This window comes from Pantherophis guttatus, chromosome 11, assembly GCF_059756535.1.
Source record: "Pantherophis guttatus breed Tessera chromosome 11, ASM5975653v1, whole genome shotgun sequence".
NCBI classification, from domain to species: Eukaryota; Metazoa; Chordata; class Lepidosauria; order Squamata; family Colubridae; genus Pantherophis; species Pantherophis guttatus.
In genome coordinates this window covers 4,934,317-4,956,575 of record NC_142073.1, presented here as the reverse complement: position 1 = coordinate 4,956,575, position 22,259 = coordinate 4,934,317, and the positions used below count along the sequence as shown (strand labels likewise).

General features: G+C 42.2%; 1 protein-coding gene across 2 annotated transcripts; it reads right to left on the bottom strand.

Moving 5' to 3' along the window:
• Positions 1 to 691: 691 nt before the first annotated feature.
• AKTIP (AKT interacting protein) lies at positions 692 to 11,681 on the bottom strand. Of its 2 annotated transcripts, none has more exons than XM_060682499.2 (9): positions 11,582 to 11,681; positions 10,899 to 11,104; positions 8,096 to 8,160; positions 7,899 to 7,999; positions 4,764 to 4,852; positions 4,566 to 4,664; positions 3,494 to 3,601; positions 2,705 to 2,765; positions 692 to 1,806 (listed from the first exon to the last, which is right to left on the bottom strand). In XM_060682499.2, exons 1-9 carry the CDS (start codon positions 11,621 to 11,623, stop codon positions 1,696 to 1,698), a joined length of 882 nt encoding a protein of 293 aa, XP_060538482.1. In that variant the 5' UTR covers positions 11,624 to 11,681; the 3' UTR covers positions 692 to 1,695. The 2 variants fall into 2 exon arrangements, with proteins under 2 accessions (XP_060538482.1, XP_060538484.1); XM_060682501.2 differs by having other exon boundaries at positions 692 to 1,803.
• Between the last annotated feature and the right edge of the window lie 10,578 nt (positions 11,682 to 22,259).

The following is a 22,259-nucleotide window of genomic DNA, read 5'->3' as shown; positions in this document are numbered from 1 at the left end:
CTAATACGATCACACTCAATATTGCCAATATTTTGCCCTGGATTGCATTTGCAACAAGATCTGTGCTGCTCTTAAAATTGCTCCAAGGGGATCTAAAGATAGGCATTGGAAGAGGGATTTTAGCTTTATGAAATGATCGACTGGACATAAATCGAATGCAGGGATGTGGTCATGAAACAGGGCAAGTTTTGGTGCATGTAAGTTTAGCCCGTTCATGTCATTCGTACATTTTATAAAGGAACAAAACCCAAAAAGATCTAATTTAAAAACATAACAAAACACTGCTAATTCAGCCTTTCATCAGGCACTGTCAGCAGCTGTGCTACTTGCCATCATAGCTTCTCAAAAGGGGGGAGGGAACAATTATGTGTCCCATAGATTAAGCCAGTTAAACCCTGTAAAATTCTTCCCTCATTTAATAGACTGGATTCAAAATTTCCATCCAGTCATCATCTGAGGCAATTCTCCTGCATCCAAAGTAGTGAAGGTGTGCTTAAATTTACCTATCGATACCATTATACAAATGACGTTATTTCCTGATTTAACAGATTTGGGGGCGTAATAGAAGCCCTTTTCCGTTAAATGGCCTGTTAACTTGAGGTTTCACTATAGTCGGCAAATCAGAATTCCAAAGAACTCGTCCTTAAAATTTGCAAATATTTTATCCAAAGAAAACAACCACAACGTGGACTTTCTGCCATGATTGGTCTTTATTTTATTTTTTTTAAGATGTTACTAGTAACACATTAGTCAAACCATCTCAAGCATGATTCCTAAGTCAACCTACGCTAGGTTCCCTTTAAGATTTTTATTAAAACCAAGACCTCTAAAGGATTCTGATTTTTTTTCATTTAAACCCCTCCCCCCCACCTTTCCTGACTAATGTACTATTTAAGGCTGCCTCTAATATTACTTTGACACATCTTAAAGGTTAATTTGAGTTAAGATGCATGCAACTATCACAATGGAAGAGTTCTCTACCTAAGCCCCTTTTTGCAGTAAAATCTTTCCTCCTATATGATTCTTGCAGGCAATTCGGTTGTGGCCCTAAAGATTATGGGACAAGTTATGTTAGAAGCAGCCAGTAGTGGCAACATCTGTAAAGGAGAAAAGGAAGGAAAAAAAAAATAGGTACACATCATACATAAATCAATCTCGGCCTTTCTGCCCTTAAAAGGGCTAGAAGGAATTGGAACCAAGTATTTACAAATTCCATATCCTAATAATATTTACAATAGAAACCAATGCATTTAAAAGTTTTTAAATATAGTATTTTACTCTGCTATATTAGTTTACACAAACACAGATTATCTCTGGAATGAGTTTTTTCCGGCCTGCTCTTTACATTAAAAAAAAAAAAAAAAAGCTTTAAAAAGGAACCCACCGAAAACTTCGAGCTACATTTGACTCCTGAGCCATTCGTTACCCACGCAGGACCGACTTCCCGTACAGAAGCTCAGCCTCTTTTGTTTTAATAAGACCTACTTGCAGGCTGCAATTAAAACCCAACGTAAAAACATCAAGACGAGTCCGAGCAACCCCGCTGAAAACAGGATTACTTTTAAGTCATTTGCTAGCATTTACTCTTTACTAATCCAAAGTCAAGAAGGAGAACCACAGTTTTCGCTGTTGGGCTCTGTTTACGTTCTTCCTTCCAGTCAAAAGGGTGGAGTGTTTATCGTCCTTTTCGGGCAGCTAGGTGGGAAGGGTCTTGTCTTCTTTGCTGAAAGGTTGAACGGAGCCCGGTTTGACCCACGACAGGCCGGAGACTTGCGTGTTCTTGCATTGTTGGTCATCTCCTTTCTTCTAGGAAGAAATGAAGAAAAAAAAGCATCTTTTGTTGCAAACTTAAGTCATTTTTGTTGCCTTTGGCAAGCCTCCTTTCTCACTAAGCCCCCCTTGCTCAGCTGAGTAATCCACAATGCAGCTGGTCCTAAAAGAGTTAGATACCGGTAACAGTAACAGAGTTGGAAAGGGACCTCGGAGGTCATCTAGTCCAACCCCTTGCTCATGCAGGAGACCTGTACTAGGGATTCGAACCACTGATCTTTCTGATCGACAAGCTCTCAGTGTTTTAGCTCTCAGTGACTGAGCCAGCTAGTCAAGATATTCTTAGCCTCTCTGCAACTTCAGTGTGAAAATATAGTTTAAAGCAGGGGTGTCCAACCTTGGCAACTTTTAAGACGTGTGGACTTCAATTCCCAGAATTCCCTCAGCCAGCATGGAATTCTGGGAGTTGAAGTTTAAAATGAAAATTTTAAATTTTTAATTGTATTTTAAAATTATGGGTATTTTAAATTATGGGTATAAATTCAGCCAAATTTATTTAATTTATTTTATTCGATTTTAAATTTTGTATATTTATGTGTTTTATTTCATGGCTGTACACCGCCCTGAGTCCTTCGGGAGTAGGGCGGTATAGAAATTCAATAAATAAAATAAAATAAGTCCACAAGTCTTGAAGTTGGACACCCTTGGTTTCAGCGATGTGCAGCCATGTGCTTTCTAGCCTGTTTAAAGATGCACAACCCCCATACAGAACAATCTTCTCTCTTGTCTCACAACAAGGCTACACAAGGGACTTTCTGCTTGATAACTTTCATCATAAAGAGCTTGCCTCAATTTCTTTCAATGCAACAGGACTTATTTCTCCCTGTTAATTTTTTACAAGTTCTATAAAATAAGACCGATGCTTCCTCCGTACCTTCTGAGTCAACATCTTCTCTCTTACTTCATTGTGTATAGCTGGATTCCAGGGAGAAAAGCTGCAAGATGCAAGCAAAATGTCACCAGGGCTTCAAAGTTTCCAAAGCTAAAGACAGATGATCTTTTTAATGGAAGTACAGTAGTCCAACAGAGGTAAAATATGAAAATTAATAACCCACTTGTCCTAAGCACGTCTATTGGATGTTTACAATGTCCTAAGAATTTCAAAAACTTGCAATGAAATACCGTGTTTCCCCCAAAATAAGACCCTGTCTTATATTTTTTTGAATCTCGAAATAAGCGCTTGGCCTTATTTTCGGGGAGGGCTTATTTTAGTGCATGCGCTCAAAAGCTCAATTGGGCTTATTATCCGGGGAGGTCTTATTTTCGGGGAAATTGTATTTTTTTTCCACACAGGACGTCTATGAATGTAATTGATTGTAAAATCGTCCAGTTTGCATGGACTTGTAAACACTTTAGAGAGCCTAAATCTACATATGATTAAGAGAAATACAGGTAGTTCTCATTTAGCGGCAAAAACGGAACTAGTGACTTGGCCATTGAGTGAAGTGGTCGCTATGTGAAGCCTTAACTGTGCTTAGAACCATAGTTCAGCTTCCACTGCTTTACAGATCTGTGGAGGTCATAAATGCAAGGACAGATCACTAGATCTATCCTTTTTCATCACCCATCGTAGCTGAAGAGTCACTGAGGCTGTTGCTAAATCAGAATTATCTCTAGTTGGTCCAAACTATAGGATATGACTTGATAACTGTATTAAGGTTACCTAATTGCATGGGGGTCTTCAATTTTGGGGGGATCAAATAAGTGACTGCTGCATAATTTTACGCTGTCAACCACTTTACTCTTGAAGAGTTGAATATCTTTTTCATACCTAAGAAGAGAAAGAGAATGCATCTTAGAACTCCACTGGAAAGGAACGGAAGCATTCTATTAAATGCCTTGAAACAAACATAAGTAGATTTATTGCACATTTTACCATTATAACTTTGGTCACTAAATGAATACCATATTTTTCAGAGTATAAGACGCACCTTAGTTTTTGGGGAGGAAAATAAGAAAAAAGCTGCTTGGCGGCCTCCCAGAATACCCCCAATCAGCTGTTCCCAGAGGTGAATTTTAGCAACAGGTTCCTTGGTTGTGAGCTCTGCGCCTTGCTTTTTTTTCTGACTCTGAAAGCCTCCAAAACAGAGCTTCAGAAAAAAAGCCTCTGAAGCTGTTTCTGAGGCTTTTTTTCTGAAGCTCTGTTTGGAGGCTTTTTTTTTTTTTTGGAAGCTCTGTTTGGAGGCTTTTTTTTTTTTTTTGGAAGCTCTGTTTGGAGGCTTTTTTTCCTGAAGCTTAGTTTCTGATGCTTTTTTCAGCTTCTGAAACCTCCGTTTGAGAAGCTGGGTGGGGCTACATTTGGAGTATAAGACACACCCAGATTTTCACCCTCTTTTTTGGGGGGAAAAGGTGCGTCTTATACTCCAAAAAATACGGTAGCTGTAAGTTGAGGACTACCTGTAGTTTAAGTAGAAGGGAGTTAACCCCTTCTAGAATTCCTAGAACGGATTAATGAAAGTAATTTTGGAACTGAAGCAAAGAGGGAAGGCACTGTCCCTTGGCCTGAGACATGTAAATATAAGAAAAAAAAAATCATACTCAAAAATAGTATATTATGGACTGCAACTTTCCGAGAAGGTTCTCATGTCCCCCCTCTCCACAAATAAAAAGAACTTTGTTCTTTTAGAATAAGTGCACTAACGTGCCTCCCATTGTATTTTTATTCTCTTCTTCTTGTTCTCATTTTTGTTTGACCAATTCCAATAAATAAATAAAATAAAATAAAAAGAACTTACAGCACAGCAGATTCGGGGTTCAGAGGGTTGGTTGTGTCGATCTTGTAGAAAACTCTGCGCGCGTACATCAGTATTTGCCATATGTGGTTGTGATTGCGCCTTTAGGAGAGAGAGAAACTCAGATCAGAGCCCTCATCAAAGGCACATCTTCCTCTGCTCAGTGCTGAGGCTCTAGACCCCCCGGCCCATCGCTCTCACCTCCATTTGGCAAACGCTCTTTTCACGTCCAGTTCCCCTGAGACAGGATCCACAAGCGGGTGGAAAATGGGCAAATCAAAAATCAAGCGCTGAAGAGAGAGAAAAGAAGAAAAACACAGATGCCAAACATGCAGATTGGTTGATGAAATTCCATTCAAAGGAACCAACTCCCCCCTCCCCCCCAAAAAAGTTTCTTTCCTTCATCAGAGTAAAGATGACACAGTAAACTGTTATTAGATGCAAGGGTCAGGTTGCACTTTGGCTGTTAAGAATCCTTTCGTACTATTTTTGAGCCTTTAAGGGATGGCATTTAATGTGCTGTTGGAGGATCTGAAAGACCAGGTTAGGGAACAGAACATCAAACCATCATCAAAGAGAAAAATCCATCCATGTGGTTACTAAAGAGTCAACAACAGCTTGATGGCACGTATAACCAATCAATCAAGAAATGTCAACGCTAAAGACTACAATTTATCCGTAGGCTATTGTGCTAATTTCACTGAACGGGCAACCAGGCCAAGTATTAACTGGTTTTTATACTATACATTCTACTTTCCTAGCCAAATGCATTCAGAGCAGATTACAATCACATTCACAAAATTGTATTTTTGTGGTTTGTGAGTAAGCAGAAATGAGTTCTTAAGAGTTTGAGAACGGACCCCAGATTTTCCTTAAGGTGTGAGGAAAAGAGGACTATTTTAGGGTTGTCTTGGGTAGAAAGATAGATAGATAGATGATAGATAGATAGATAGATAGATAGATAGATAGATAGATAGATAGATAGATGAGATAGAGATAGATTATATATATATATATATGTGATAGAAATAGAGATAGATAGATAGATAGATAGATAGATAGATAGATAGATAGATAGATAGATAGATAGATATAGATGATAGATGATACATAGATGATAGAGATATAGAGATAGATGATAGAGATAGATGGATGGATGGTAGGTAGGTAGGTAGACGAGAGAGACAGAGAGAGAGAGAGAGAGAGAGAGAGAGAGAGAGAGAGAGAGAGATGGTAGGCAGACAGACAGACAGAAAATATGTTTAAAAATTCAGTAGTTTCCAGCAACCCCAATCACTCTTGAGAACTATTCAGCAGGGTCAGGAGGATTATCTCTGACTTTCTTTCAAGCTGAGCTCAGCTCCTGGTATCCCCATAGATACTACTTTCTCCCATTAATAGATTTTGTCTTCCCAATTTAGCCCACAGCCCTGTGAGTGCCTGATGGCTTCCTTCCAAGTCGAAACCTGCTTAGCTTTTCTTAAGGTCAACCAGAGACTGCCATCTGCTATGACCCTTCCTAGTTCTATTAGTAGGAAAGTGGCCAATAAACTGAAGCAGCCTCTCCCTGGAGTTCGGCCTTCATCCTGGCAACGGCGACTTCTGCATTCCAATATTATTTTTTTAATCATATCTCTAATTTAAATGGCCTGATATAAAATTACTTCCATGCAAATTCCTTCCAGTGAATCACATTTCAATAAAAGCATAAGTGCGTCTCCCAAATCTCGAGTTAACTTTTGTAAAGTTTAGTTCCACACGATGACTGTGCAATAATTACCAGTGGAGTTACAGTAATTTTTTAAAGAAAGTTTAAATGCATTATTGCCTAAAACTCTTCTAGTTATTATATTTTTAAGTTATCTGTGTTTTACATATGGCTTGGTTCCTCCCCAATATCGTTCTGGATTAAAAGGCATTTAATTTTTCCAGCAAAGTAGTTGCAGGAAGCTAAAGACATTTTGACAATAACTTCGCTGCCATAAACATCTCCGAGTTTGGCTGCATTTCTTAGTCCCTTGAGATCTGCCAGAGTCAACCCAGAAATGGTAAACAAGGCAGTCCTGTAAGCTCAGGAACTAAGGGGACAAAACTATAATGCATTTCATTGTTACAGAATGCAAAAAGGAAGGTAAATGGCTGATGTCTGGAACAGGTGACTTCAAAATATTCTCATTAATAGGTTTGGACTTGTTACAAGTAACAGAGCTTTAAAATTCACGCCATGTGACGATAGATGCAGAGAACATCAGAATCTTTTGGCGGTCTGCAATAAATCCACCAGGATTTCTGACTCTTAATAATTAAATGCAGAAAAAAATAACATTGGCCCTTTTGCCCACCCTAAAATGAGGACCACGCCAAGTAAACATGGCTCGATTTTTATACGAATACTTTGAGGTTAGTATGCAGAATAAATTCCTGAACCGAGAATGCTTTAAGTCTCAGCAAGGATTAACTAGTAAATTTCTGGGTTGGGAATCTAAGGATTTCAGTGTAATAGCAGCCTAACCTTAACTACATTCCTGAGCTCAAGATACAGGATCGCTGGTTCAAATCTCATCTCGGTCACCAATTTACAAAATTGGCCTAGTTTAGATAAGCCATTATCTCTACGTCTCTAATATCTTGTATTATTTATTTAGGTGATGTAGGGTATATGTAGCCCACTCCCTTTAATGGATGTCAATAAGAACACAAGAAGTCTTGTTGAGCATTTCAAAATGCTTTATAAACTGGAAAACATTTGACACAGGTAGTTTATTCGCCTGCTTCCAAGTTATATCTTGGAAAAGCTATTGCTTAATCTCATATTTATCTATTCTATTAAAAGATCACCTCCATCAGACGGATATTTATTGGTGCACAAAAGTGAATTAAGAGTTATACCAGGGGTCTCCAAACTTGACAACTTTAAGACTTGTGGACTTCAACTCCCAGATTGGAGTTTGGAGACCCCTAAGTTACACTGTCCCATCTCTATTCTCCCCAAAATTTCCAGTCTGCCGCTTTAGAAACTGTGATGACATGTTAGGAAGAATTACCTGAGTTTACTCCCCAAACCACCTAATTTTTCCCCCACTTCCCTCCACATCCCTTTTTTTCCTTTAATGTTGTGTCCTTTCAGCATGGGACACATACAGAGGTGTCCTTTTGAAAGCCAGAGGTAAGCCAATTCTGACATTTCCTTGGCTGAAGAGGATAGGATAGGATACTGTCCATAAATAAAGAATACAATAAGCACAGGCGTTCCATAGGTATATTTTCGAGTAAATATTGAGGCGACTCAATTGACCACATTCAAATAATATTCAGGATTGTTTGAAGGTTACTTACTGGGCAATCCCCATCGGGATAATTGTCGGGGATGTAGATTGTAAACTTAAAAACACCGTCCTGATATAGCCCGTGTCTTATGAATATGACTCCAAACCACACTGTTCAGAAAAACAAAAAAGATTTTTTTTAAAAAAAATGAGCCACTGAAATAACTCTGTATGGGAGGAAAAATAGATCCAGACTGTCAGACTTACTTAATGCGGACTGGTAAGAAGGCTGTACGTAGACTCCCGGCAGTTTCTGCTTCACAACCAAAGTACTGAAATAAAAGACACAATTAGAAACTTTCAAAGACACCTTCGTGAGAACAAAGCCACTATATATATATATATATTCCTTGAATTAAGACATTTCTTCCTCAGAGCCAAAGGCACAGATGTTACTCTGCTCATCTGCCACAGCTGGTGAGGTTCTATCAGCTATCTCAGTTAATGCTTTGGGTAACCGGGTCCCCAATGTTTAAAGCAAGGTAAAGGCAAAGGTTCCCCTCGCACATATGTGCTAGTTGTTCCTGACTCTAGGGGGCGGTGTTCATCTCTGTTTCAAAGCCGAAGAGCCAGCGCTGTCTGAAGACGTCTCCATGGTCATGTGGCCAGCATGACTCAACGCCAAAGGCGCACGGAACGCTGTTCCCTTCCCACCAAAGGTGGTCCCTATTTTTCTACTTGTATTTTTTTATGTGCTTTCGAACTGCTAGGTTGGCGGAAGCTGGGACAAGTCACGGGAGCTCACCCCATTACGTGGCACTAGGGATTCGAACCACTGAATTGCCGACCTTTCGATCGACAAGATCAGCGTCTTAGCCACTGAGCCACTGCGTCCCTTGTGTTTAAAGTATATCCCGGTTAATGGTGCTCTCTATGTACCCTACAGCAGTCTTTCTCAACCTTGGCAATCTGAAGAGGTGTGGACTTCAACTCCCAGAATTTCAATTTCCCCATGGCTGGCTTGGGAATTCTGGGAGTTGAAGTCCACACCTCTTCAGATTGCCAAGGTTGGAGACCCCTGCTTTAAATACTGGGGACCCAGTTACCCAAAGCATTAACTGAGATAGCTGGTAGAACCACACCAGCTTTGAGGATTCACAAAGTAAACCTATAAGACCGGTATGCCAAGAAAATGAGAAGTACAGCAAGGAAATAAAGAGATGAAAATTCACAGCAGGAGAAAAATACGACTATGTTTTCTTCTAAAAGCATGCAGGCTTGCTTGAAAGCTAACCAGGATCTGCTTCGGATGGACTCCTAATTTGTCAAACTGGACTTCCATGAAGGAAGAAGAGGTTCAGCATGGCATACTTTGTAGACGAAGAAGATCCTTCTGGTTATCTAACTCGTTTAACTGAGAACAGCTTCTTAAACTAGAGGAGAAAATCTTGTTTTTCTGCATATTATGCACAACAAACCGCAAGACTAACAAGAATGGTTGCAGGAGGCACAACAGTGTCAAAAGTCTTTCGTAGCCCCTTTTGCCTGATACAGAAGGATGACATGACATTTCTGATCTTTTTAGAAACTTTTGGGAGCGGATTACATCACGTAATGCTGTTGCAACTGGAGAAGAGGACGCCCAATGCTTTCTTGACAAGGAAGGGCATGTGTGAGAACAAGAGGGAGTTCTGTTCCCAGCACAGCGGCAGAATCTGACCCAGCCATCAAGTAACAGGAGCAGGGACGGCATTTTGCCAGACCGAGGAGACGAAAAGATTTCACAAATAAGATTCTGATTAGCTAAAATGCACGTCTGTTCAACTGAACAAAGCTAGTCGAGAAAGGGAGCTTTCTCACTGACTGTAGCACCAGCAAGGCCTGTGTTAATTCACATTTAAACAGGCCTATTCACAATTTTCAGATGGGTTAATAAAAGAGTACTAACCAACTTAGCCAAGAATACACTGACATGGAAATAAATTTCTTAACTGGGTCAGCTTGCCGTCCTTCTTAAGCCAAAAATGGCAGCAACAAAGACACCACAAAAGCCGAGAGTAGCCTTCATTTAGTTTGTTGTTACCAACAGCCCATCTTACAATAAACTTCTTTATAAAAAAAAGTATAGGAGTTTATGTCAAGGGAAATGCATCCCTTCTTTCGCAACCTATTCAGAAATCGCTTTTCAGTAAGGAATGGAACCGATGTCGATCAATTTCTTCTCTTTTTCAATCCCATGCTTAGGATGCAGATCAGCAGATGATCGAAGAAAAGAACTGGATTTTATTTTACTTAATTATCTATAAGAGCTTTTCCCCAATCTGATCAGACGCGCCCTTCCCTCCTGGTGAATGTATAATTTTGAGCCAGTCCAACCATTCCTCTGTGCTGGCTTGAATTCTGGAAGTTAAAATCTAAGGCATGGAAGAACAGATGAAGGAAATTTGCTATGTGTCTTTTCCAAGGAGACATCTTCGAAACCGTCATCAGCCTACTGGATGCTAAAGAGAACTTGTTGTTATTAAAGTTGTATGCTGCCAACTCTCAAAACAATCCTTGGCAGCTTTCCCTAAACTATGATCTATCCTGCAGCCCTTCCAACAGAAACTGATGCAGGAGGAACAGTGAGATCTGATGCACTGAGAGTGTCCAGGACACTCTCTCATTTGCCTTGTCTCATGACAATATATATATATTTTAATCACAAAGCAGCATGCAAACCAGAGATTCGACCTAATGATATCCCACTGCATCTTGGGCTATCATAAGGGCAGCGTGAGAAATTTTCCCTTTGTCAATCTTGAATCGCGGATGGCGACCCTTAAACAACGGAGCGCTGGCTTTTCGAGAACTCCGTGGAAATCTTCCAGCTCTTCGGAAACCTGCCCTTCAACCCCCGAGAGAAGATTAAAAACCTCGGGGAAATAGCCCCGATTCCCCTACTATTAAACCGAACGCAAGATGCAAACTCAGCAATGGGGTGTGTCTTCCTAGGCAAAGAAAATGATCCTAATTCAAAGGGAGCAACCAAAGTCAGCACTGCACATGGCCACAGAAGGCAAAGACATACTATTCTGCCAGCAGGGAATATTCCAAATAGAAAGGTCCATAGGAGGCATGTGTCCCATTTGTAGACTGGGTAGACAGGGCAGGAGATGCAGGCTTGGTCATCGGCATGACATTTTTGGGAACGGAAGGCAGCTGTTTCTTGGGAGCGGAGCGTGGAGGACTGGTCTTCAGCTCGCCAAGCGGAGCCTTTTCCTCCGTTTCCGGTTTCTGCAGGAGGGAGGCAAAACAAGAATAGTCGAATTCCAGCTGCAAAGAATATAAACCCCATTCAACCTCTCTCCTGTAGCAATGAAGCAGATGTGCATCCGGGCTAGTCCCAACGACTCAAAATGCACTGAACGTTGCTATGCGTAAACTAACTATGGCCAAATATAGATTGTCATTACCTAGTCTACTTTTTAATAGCGCTAACCACCTATCTGCTTTGCCAGATCTTTTTTTTTAAAAAAACTCTTGGCCAAGTTCTAAAAGACGGGAAAACTCCACGTAAGCAAATTCTCTTTTGAAGAAAGGGTTGTCCAGGAAGGTTATTCTGGGATTATAGGATTGAAGAGTCTATTTTTTTATTATTATTATGCTTTCTACTTAATTACCCAGGAATTACGATTTTTAAAATGACTGACGTTTATAGCTCAGAACACGTGAAAACCAGCAACAAAAAAAGAGGAACAGCAGATAAGCTACCTTGCGTGTAGAACTTGCAGACATGCTCCAGAAAGAGTTCATAACGTGTAGGCCCAAAACACCAGGTGGAACTGTACTATACTTCCCAAGCGTCCGACTTTCTACAGTTACTTTCTAACCTGGAAACATGAAAGTGAAGTTAATGGCTCAGTTCCCACTGCTCTGATCAAGAGAGATGTTCTTTTAGCTTAACTGCCCCGTGTGCTTTAACTGTTTTAAGTCTCCAATATTTCACCCAGAATGAAGCTCATCTAATCTATGAAATACGAATTAATAGAACTCAGCTAGCTTTCTCGGCAAACTCATATTCCCAATTCCCCTTTTTTGGAAATGTAACAAATATGCTGGAGTCAAGGTTGCTTGCTGGAGAAAAATTGGCAAGCTAAGGAGGGACGCTTGCAACAGCCTGGGACAGGAGATAAGACATAAAGTCGAGGAGAGATAAGCCACGGTTATAAGTCAAGGACTACCTGTATGTAACACTACAGGAAAAGTGTGATCAGTATCCAATGTGTATTTCACCAGCACGTTCCTTTTCGTCGATGCCTTTTAGAATTGCTTCCCATCATTTAAAAAATAAATAATAAGAGCTACACTGAAAGATTCAGAGAAATTCCAGATGTGCTTAAGCCACAGGCTGGCATGCTTAGCTGATGCTTCCCTGCACAAATCACAGAAAGCTCCATTTATAAAATGTTGGGGAAAAGGGTATCGGAATGGCAAAAAAATGCTATAAGGATTTTGCTTAGTTTAGAGGATGGACTACTAAACACTTAAAAGTCAAACATCACAAAGTCATTAACATCTTCATTTCTGAAACCAGATTCCAGCGGATTTGGTCGAGGCTAATTTTTTGTTGTTGTCTTTAAGGTGTTCTTAATTATCTTGAATAACAAAGAAATAAATGTGGTTTTTCCCTCCCTCTCCCTGGAATGCATTTGTGCTATTCAGAAATCATGGGCACAATACCATCTTCAGGAGACGTGATCTCACCTAAAGAGCATGTAAAACAAAAATAGGCCAGCTAAGGAACGACAGCAGGTTAGACTTGTCTGCCCACTCCATTGTAAATGCCAGCACACCTTTTTTTCTGAACACCTAATCACTTCCTGCGGTTCCTATTTTCACTGAAAGGAAGGCTGCGGATACTTCTGTGCCTCCATCCTCAAATTTTCCTATTAAGAAATATAAGGACGCGCACTATATACGTACCGGGTTTTCCCAAAAATAAGACCCTGTCTTATATTTTTTTGAACCCTGAAATAAGCGCCTGGCCTTATTTTCAAGGTGGTCTTATTATTTTGGGGTACATGGAGCAAGACGGGGCTCCTCTTGCCGTCTTATCTGATTCCCAACTCTGTCTCCCTAACCCTAACCAGAGGAAATGGCGGGGACCAGCTGTGCATGTGGTTAAATATTTTCGGGGAGGTCTTATTTTCAGGAGAGGTCTTATTTTCGGGAAAACACGGTACTTCAAATTTCTGACTGCCGAACAAAATAGAAGCAGAAATGTGTTGGACGAAGCCGCCCTGCCCGGATACAGAGTTCAGGGTTTCACAAATAGATAAATCCCAGGGGGAATCGACAAGAGAAAAAAGGAAAGAATTCAGAAACAGGAAGGGGAAAAGTCTATTGTAAAAAAAAAGAGAGAGACCCAGAGCCACAGACCTAGGATTATGATTAAGTACTAAGCGAGCTTATTCTTTATGTCCAAGAAAATTCCTTGCATTAGTAGACGGGAGTGTTTTCCCTCTGCTTCGTTTCTTCCTGTCCATAAGGCCTTACCAAGTCATATACAATTTCAGGGGCAGCCAAGAACTAGGAACGGCCTTCCAGAAGAATCCGGAGAAGCTGTCATAAACATGTTTAGTCAAGAAATCGGGAAGTGATTTAAGGAGAGCCGGACAAGGCCAAATTCCAAAGATCTATTTGGTTTTCCGCTGCAACCAACCAGATCCCTACAGGAAATGCACTTGTAGAAAATAAGGACAACTGTTCTGAGCTTTATACGGACGATCCTACCAACTCTACCTTCCCAAAAAGATGTATGCTCAAGCTAATCCATTTCTACGTGCATAATTCTTCCGCTGGCTGCAGGGAGGTGCAGTTCTACAAGAAACTGCAACCTGAAAAAGGTAGTTTACCTACAATGCTTAAGCAGGAATGCTTACCCTTTTCTTTCTTTCTTTTTCTTTCTTTCTCTCTCCCTTCCTTCCTTATTTTTCTCTCCTTCTTTGTCTTTCCATTCTCTTTCTCTTTCTCCTTCCCTTCCCTCCTCTTTCTTTCTCATTTCCTCTTTCTCCTTTCCTTTCCTTTGCTTCCCTTTCTTCTCTCTCTTTCTTTCTTTCTCTCCCTTTCTCAATACAAGTAATCCTCAATTTACAACAGCTTGCTTAGTGACCATTCAAGGTTACAACAGCACTGAGAAACGTGACCGATGATAATTTTTATACTTACAGCCACTGCAGAATCCCCCTGGACACCCGATCAAACTTCAGATGCTTTGGCAACCGACTCATATTTATAACGGTTGCAATGTCCCGGGTCATATGATCCCATTTTGCGGCCCTCTCACAAGCAAAGTCAATGAGGAAAGCCAGATTCATTCGACAACCGTGTTACTAACTTAACTGCAATGATTCACTTAACAACTCTGGCAAGAAAAGTCGTGAAATGAGGCAAAAGCCACTTAACAAATGTCTCACTTAGCAACACAAATTCCGGGCTCAATTTTTGCTGTAAGTTGAGGACTACCAGTATAACTCTAAAAGCTTATGGGGTGAAGCCTGATAAAGAAATAAAATAAACTCCCTTTGCACCTGTTCTCACTCTTTTTTAACCAGAGCCAGTCCCAGAGATATCTATTCTATAAACTAAATCAGCTGGAGATTATAAGATTTAAAGTATGAGATATGGGAAAGGCTGGTTTAGCTAAATGTTTAATTTCACAACATCTTTGTTTGTTTGTTTCTAATCTCAGATGTACCCCTTGTTTGCTAACATTCCTCCTCCTGTGTCTATACGGTCTGCAACCTTAAACACTCAAAGAGCCATTTGGACCCATTTCCCACAGAAAAGAAAACACCGGGAGCCACAAAACCTCGGTGGGTGTGGCCGACACAACATCACTCACTCCCACCCAGTCACATGACACAAACCCCAGCCAGGCCTACCCGGATTTTGTGGCTCCTAGTGTTTTCTCTCTGTGTCTCTGTCTCTCCTCACTCCTCTCTCTCAGGCCAGGTGAGGAGTGACTGGAAGGGGAGGGCGAGGGGTGGGGCCAGCCAGTGGTAGGTTCAGCCGATACGGAGCCACAGTAGGGGGATGAAAGAGCCGCATGTGGCTCCGGAGCCGCAGGTTGCTGACACCCGGTCTATACGCTGGAAGTAATATAGAGAGTGAAAAGCAGGGATTTTTTTATGAAGTCCAGCTCAGGAGCAGAATTAGTGTGGAAAATCCCCGATTTCCAGAGATAAGCTTCTTCAGTCAAATACTGGGCATCAAAATAACCCTAAATCACCTTTTTAAGCCAAGAGGCTCTACGCAGCAGCAGTATACAAAGGTAATTCATAATTAGCATTTTAACCATGGCTCCGTCACAGTAGAGGGCCATAAACCATGGACGATAAAATCCAATGACTGGTTGACCTGTACATATAAACCAAAGGAAAAGAAACCAACTTTTTGAACTTCAATCGACATGTGACACTTCCTCTTATACTAACAGGAGGAAAAGAGGATCGTCCTTTTCTGAAGCCCAGTTTTTGAAGATTTTTTGCTAAAGTCAAGTTTAGCCAAGAAGGCTTGCAGTAACCAAGTCTGCCCTCATATAACAACACCGCAAATATACAATAAATTGGTGAAGGTACCGGCTAGAAACTAAAACAGCGTCAGCTCTGGTCCTCTCGTAGGCAAGAAAGCCAATTGGGTGATTTCAGATCAACTGCTCTCTCTCTCTCTGCTCAGCCCACCTCACAGGGTTATTTGTTAGGGTGAGTGAGTTGGACAGCCTATACATTTTCTTAATAAATAAAAATTAATTTAGAAAGTGGGTAAAAACATAACAACACTTCATAGGTGAAAAAAAACCACCAAATCCAGTCTAAACATCTGGCTGACTGTGTGACCTACTATGACATCATAATAATAATTTGTCATACCCATCATGACTACAGCCCTCTAAGCAACAGCTAAAGGACTCCTCCAATATTTGGAAATTTTGAATTTATCGGACGTAAAACCGTCCCTCCCCCCATTACACAAACCTTGTTTAGACCTTCTTATATCCTCAAGCGCTACATTAATAATTTTTAGGTCCATAGGTCAGGATTTGAATTATTTTCAGCGGACTGTAAATCTAGCTGCAGATTATTCATGATATTCTGGCTGACTAGGCTCTGAACCATAATAATTATAATTATAATAGCTCACAACCATATCATCATCCTAATATAGTCCTGGTAACTTGGGCTGGGTGGCTTTGGGCCAGGCTCTCTCTCAGCCTACCTCACTCAACAAGGGTGTCATTGTGCGTTTGAGTGTGTACATACACATACACACAGAGAGATGCTGGGTGGTTATTATGTTTATATCTATATCCATTATATTGTTCTTTCTTTATCTCTCTCTCATATATATATATATAAGTGTGTGTGTGTTTTTCTGTTGAAGCACCTGGTCTACCCCAATATGGGAGGGAGCCTCCTGCTTCCCTTTCGCCTTTCAGCTCCAATCCAGGAGCCCTCAAACAGTCGCATTCACGACAAACCATTTTATATACCAAATTTAAATATAAATTTGGTGTGTGTGTGTGTGTGTGTGTGTGTGTGTGTGTGTGTGTGTGTATGTGTATATATATATATATATATATATATATATATATATATATATATATATATATAATGTATGTATATATGTATATACACACACATATATACCTATAGAGATGTGTTTTATATAATATATAAATTTGTAAATTTATATATTATAATTTATAATTATATACAAACTATTCTAAAAATACGAGTTCCAGGTATATTAGTAAAAAAAGAAGCAGACATACTGCGAACTCCGGAACTTAAGATTTTAATACATATATACATACACACACAAACACACTATGTGTAGGTGTGTGTGTACATGTATATGTGTATTTAGATATATGTATACACACATATATATGTGTATGTGTGTATATATATATATAAATATAAATGTATATCTACATGCCTACACACACACACAATAGGCACATATAGGAGAGATACAGAGAACAAAAATTAGACAGGTGTTGTGTGTTTTTGTGAATACACATACACACACAATACATATATATACTTGTACATACACACACCACACACACACACACATATATATACACACACAATAACCCCCCCCCTCCAAGCAGAGGGCCAGGAGGTGCCCTAAAGGAGGGAGGGGAGCCCAGGAGGAGCCTCCTATTCCAAGCAGGGCAGGCAGCCGCTCAACAGGTGAAGCCCCCCCTCCCCCCCACAATTGCCCGGCCAGAGCTGTTTCTCCTGGCGAGCCGCGGAGGGAGGAGGCGGGGGCCCTGCCGGGGCTGCTCCTCGAGGCCTCCTTCCCCGGAACGCCCTGGAAGTTCGTCAGGTGAAGCTGGAGCTGAGCAACCCGACCTGGCGGAGGGCAGCCTGCCGGGCCCGGCGCTTCTCCGCCCCCCCCCCCGCCGGAGCGGAGCCTCCTTTCCCCGCACGGAACCCCCCGGAGCGGAGCCTCCTATTCCCCTCACCTTCAGCCGGGAGGGCGCAGAGCCTCGGCGGCCGCATCCGCTCAGGCCGGCTGTCAGCGCGAACCAACGCGCGTCCGCTCCCGATGGAAGGGCGGGGGAAGTTTGGCCCTCGCCGGGCACCGTCGCGCAAGCCAGGACGCGCGTGCGCAGGAGGCCCCGCTGCCCTCCCACCGCGCCCCAATTCCACACACACACACTCACATAGCCCCACCTCCGCTCGCGGCCTGACCTCCCCGAACTCACCACGACCGGCCCCGCTGGCGCCCTGCCTGCCTCCTCGCCACCCCCATCTGGACTGCTCCCGAGGCTCTCGACCGAGGCTCTTTGGCAAGGGACGGGACGCGGTGATTGGCCAACCCCTGACTCAGGCCCGCCCCCCCGTCACAGCTGCTTTTGTGACTTCCGCCACAAACCTCCGGATGGCCCTCCCCCCCCGAGGGAGCGGTTGAAGGGGCGGGGCGGGGAGGCCGCGGCCCCGTTGCTAAGGGGCGGAGCCCGGCGACGCCCACTGGGTGGGCAGGGCAGGGCTATCCGGATTGGATGGCGCAGCCGCCTATATCCAAAGGCGGTCGGATTACAAAGAGACAACCGCGAGGAACGATTTTTAACAGACGCGGGGATTATCCAATCAAAGCGTTCGGGCGGGGGGGGAGGGAAAAAGAAAGGAAAAAAGGAAGGCGTTGATTGGTGGACAGGGAACGAGGGCTAGGCCAGGGCGTAGAAGCAATTTCCCTAACTCTGCTGATGGCGTAGACTACATATCCCATCATCCTTGGCTCCCCAAAAATAATTCCTGATTATTTCGAAACGGTGGAAAATATTTGCAGCTGGGGTGGTGGAAGGTGGTTGGTGGCGGTTTGTCCTCTGAGCTCCTTGCTTAGTTTCTGAACGTTTCTTCACCAAGCTGGGTAACATCATCAGTCGCCTTGGAAGGAAGCACCTTGGTTTGGTTCTCTTCTGCTTACCCAGGCAGTCCTCGACTTACGGCCAACATTTGAGCCCAGCATTTCCGTTGCTAAGCGAGACGTACCTTCGTTGAGCGAGTTTTGCCCCATTTTACGACCACTCTTTTAAGTGAATCCCTGCAATTAGTCACACGGTCGTTAAGCGAATCCGGCTTCCCTGTTGACTTTGTCCGTCAAAAGGTCACAAAAGCTGAATCACGTGACCCCGGGATGCTGCAACCGTCATAAATACAAGTCAGTGGCCGAGCTGACGAATTTTGATTACATGACTGTGGGAATGCTGCAATGGTCGTAAGTGTGAAAATCAGTCATAAGTCACTTTTATCAGTGCCGTTGCACCTTTGAACGGTCACTAAATGAACTGTTGTCAGTCGAAGAATACCTGTATAGGACGTTGTTGTTCTCTCCTTTCTGTACTTTCTCCTTGGTTCAGGACAGCTCTTGTCGGAGTGTTGATGTTGGTTTGTGGGCCCCCATTATTCCCAGAGGTTGTAGAATTCTGGCCGCCATTTCTGACACGAATTGTAGGGTTTGTTTCCGTGGTATGACTGTCAGAGTATGAAGCTGTTTGGGTAGCAGTTACGAAGAAAGACGTTGAAAAAGTACCACTTTGTGATTTGGTGGGAAAGGAAATGTATAATTGCATTTCACTGTTATCGCAGGGGTGAAATCCAGCAGGTTCTGACAGGTTCTGGAGAACCGGTAGCAGAAATCTTGAGCAGTTTGGAGAACCAGCAAATGCCACCACTGGCTGGCCCCAGAGTGGGGTGGGAATGGAGATTTTGCAATATCCTTCCACCCAGGAGTGGGGAGGGAATGGGGATTTTGCAGTATCCTTCCACCCAGGAGTGGGGAGGGAATGGGGATTTTGCAGTATCCTTCCCTTGCCATGCCCACCAAGCCATACCCGCCAAGCCACACCCACAGAACCGGTAGTAAAAAAAATTTGGATTTCACCACTGTGTTATCAGTTGCTCCTTGCCCCAAACCAGTGTTTCTCAATCTTGCCAAAATGTGTGGATTTCAACTCCCAGAATTCTGGGGAATTCTGGGAATTGAAGTCCACGCATCTTCCAAGTTACCAAGGTTAAGAAATACTGCCCTAAAACGATCAGGTGCTTTAACCAAGATTTTTAGAACAAGCCTGGTTGACACAATACTATCCCAGCCTACAGTTTATACACGCCTGAATTGGCGAAAACACATTTATTTATTTATTTATTTATTTATTTATTTATTTATTTATTTATTTATTTATTTATTTATTTATTTATTTATTTTTCGAATTTCTATACCGCCCTTCTCCTTTCGGACTCAGGGCAGTGAACAGCCAAAATAAAAACATTTATACATAAATACGATTAAAAATAGATTTAAAATAATTAAATTTGGCCCCTAGTTTAAAATTTATCAATTTAAAATCCATATCAAAATTTAAAACCAACCATAAAATCATAAAATCAAGAGAGACCGGCTAACTGAAAGAGATTTAATCTCACTCTAAACAAACCACATTATGGTTTCGTCTGCATCCGTAGTCTTACAGTGCCACGGATCAACGTGCCTTGCCCATCGTTACTCTTAACAGGCATCGGCTCTCTGGTGGGTACCAGTTACGAGATGCCAGCCTGATTAGTTTTGTTGGGAAATAAAAGACACCACTAGATGGAAACCTCCACCGTTTTTTAAAAATATTTGCTTCCTTTAAAGCAACCGATCTTTGCCCAGAACAGGCTCAGATTGAGAAATGCATGGATTCAGCTCATCCCTTTGGATCGCATTCTGTTGTCAAACCGATTCAAAGAATCCAGTGGGTTTGATTTGCTGAATCAAGGTAGCCTTTCCAAATACAAACCCTTGTTGGGGGGCAAGATGCTGAATCTTATAAACTGCTTAGAGAAGGGCTGTAAAGCACTGTGAAGCGGCGTATAAGTCTTAAGTGCTAATGCTGTTGCTCTTCCATCGGTTTCTTTCTTTCTTTGTGTATGCAAACTCTAGTAAGAATCCCACTGCCTCGCTCTTCACACTGGCACAGTTTCTGTTGGGTGGTTGTTTCACCCAAAGAAAGAGAACTTCCGCCGTGCCCTTAAAACCCACTTTTTCCAGCAAGCCGGGCTGGCTTAGGAAGAAATTTTTTAAAATTTTTAAATGTTTAATTGGTTTGTGGTTTTTTAAATTTTGGGCCAAATTTATATAGATTTTAATTGTTTTTAATATTTGTATTTCATGTTTTTAATTCTGGCTGTGCACCGCCCTGAGTCCTCAGGGAGAAGGGCGGTATATAAATTGAAAAATAAAATAATAAAATAAAATAGAACTAAGGAAGTGAATGATCCTCAGCCTCCTCTCGACGGACCTGTGCCCAGTGATGGGATTCAGCCGGTTCGGGCTGCTTTTGGGCGAACCGGTAGTTAAATTGCTGGCTGGCCCCTCCCCTCCCCACCCTGCTCCTTCCAGGAGTCCCCATGCGGCCCATTTTGGCTCCATTTTGTGACGGAAGTTTGGCTCCCACCATGGCCACGCCCACCCAGTCATTAAGGCAGAGAACCGGTTGATAAATTATTTGAATCCCACCACTGCCTGTGCCCCCCGTCCAAGATCAAGGAACAGCTTCATGGCAAGAACATTCCTGAGGGTGCCCAAGAACAAAATCGAATTAAAAGACGGAGGAAAGAGACCATCGAGCAAGGAGTAACATTAAAGCAAGACATGGCTGAAGGATCTGACCTCCCTTACACTACTTGGAGGACTCTGAATAGGCTGAGGGTTGGAACACCTAAGTGTAAAAGCAATATACTCAAGCGGAGGCTCTTAGCGGATAGCAAGACAGTGTGTGACACAGACCCAGAGGCCAGGCCATTCGATGGTATGTCAGCAACTACCAGAAACATGTTCCGATAATGACTTCCTTTTGGCCAACGACAAAGCCAAGAAGGGGGCTTCATTCTGGCAGTTTAAAGCTTGATCTTAGACATGGAAGAAGAAGCCAGTCAAAACTGGCTGTGAATGTGACTCACACAAGTCAACTTTTTTCTCCAAATCACTCTGTCTTACACATGGAATACGTTAACCACAAACCCCGTGAACCATGATTCCAGCTTGCAATACTCAAGATGCATGGCTCCAGGCGCCAGTCCTGTTTGTAGGTTACCGGCATATGTAGATGTCTGCCAACGAATTAATCTATTAAACTCCTCTGCTTAATTAGCAAAGATGCTTCCAAATCAGTTGACAAACCTTATAAAGGATGAGAAGTTTTGCAAAGCAAGAAGAAGAAGAAAAACATCGACTTCTTTGTAAAAAAAAAAAAAAAAGAATCAAGGTTCTGGATGGAACTTTTCAGAGAAGGTTTAATATTCATTTTTGCTCTTGGCAGACATCCTCTTGCTAATCTGAATGGGCAAAAAAAGAAAAAGAAAAAAAAGAAGAAGAGGTTACGTTGCCCCGAGGCAGTCAGAAATGCTGCATGAAGATTTGATGAACAAGCAAAAGAGTTTCCTTCAAGGAAACAAAATGGTTAGAACGCAAGCCCTGTTAAGGACTCCCATACAGACTTTGTTTCAGCAGCTTTCTATCTCACACAGATAGGAGGGATGCAGGGAGAAAACCAACTCTGGAGAAAGATTATGTTTGAAGCAGCCACAAGGGGCTTCAAGCCAATTAAAGAAATATGAATCACTTAATCATCTTGAGTTTCAGTCTATCAGGTCAATTTGCATACATTTGCTATGGACAAAAATAATATTCATGTAATGATAACCATTTCTCTCTCTCTCTCTCTCTCCTTCCCTCTCTCTCTGTGTGTCTCTCTCTCCTTCCCTCTCTCCCTCCCTCCCTCCCTCTCTTTCTTTCTCTCTCTCTCTCTCTCTCTCTCCTTTCCTCTCTCCCTCCCTCCTTCTCTTTCTCTCTCTCCCTCTCCTTCCCTCTCTCCCTCCCTCCCTCTCTTTCT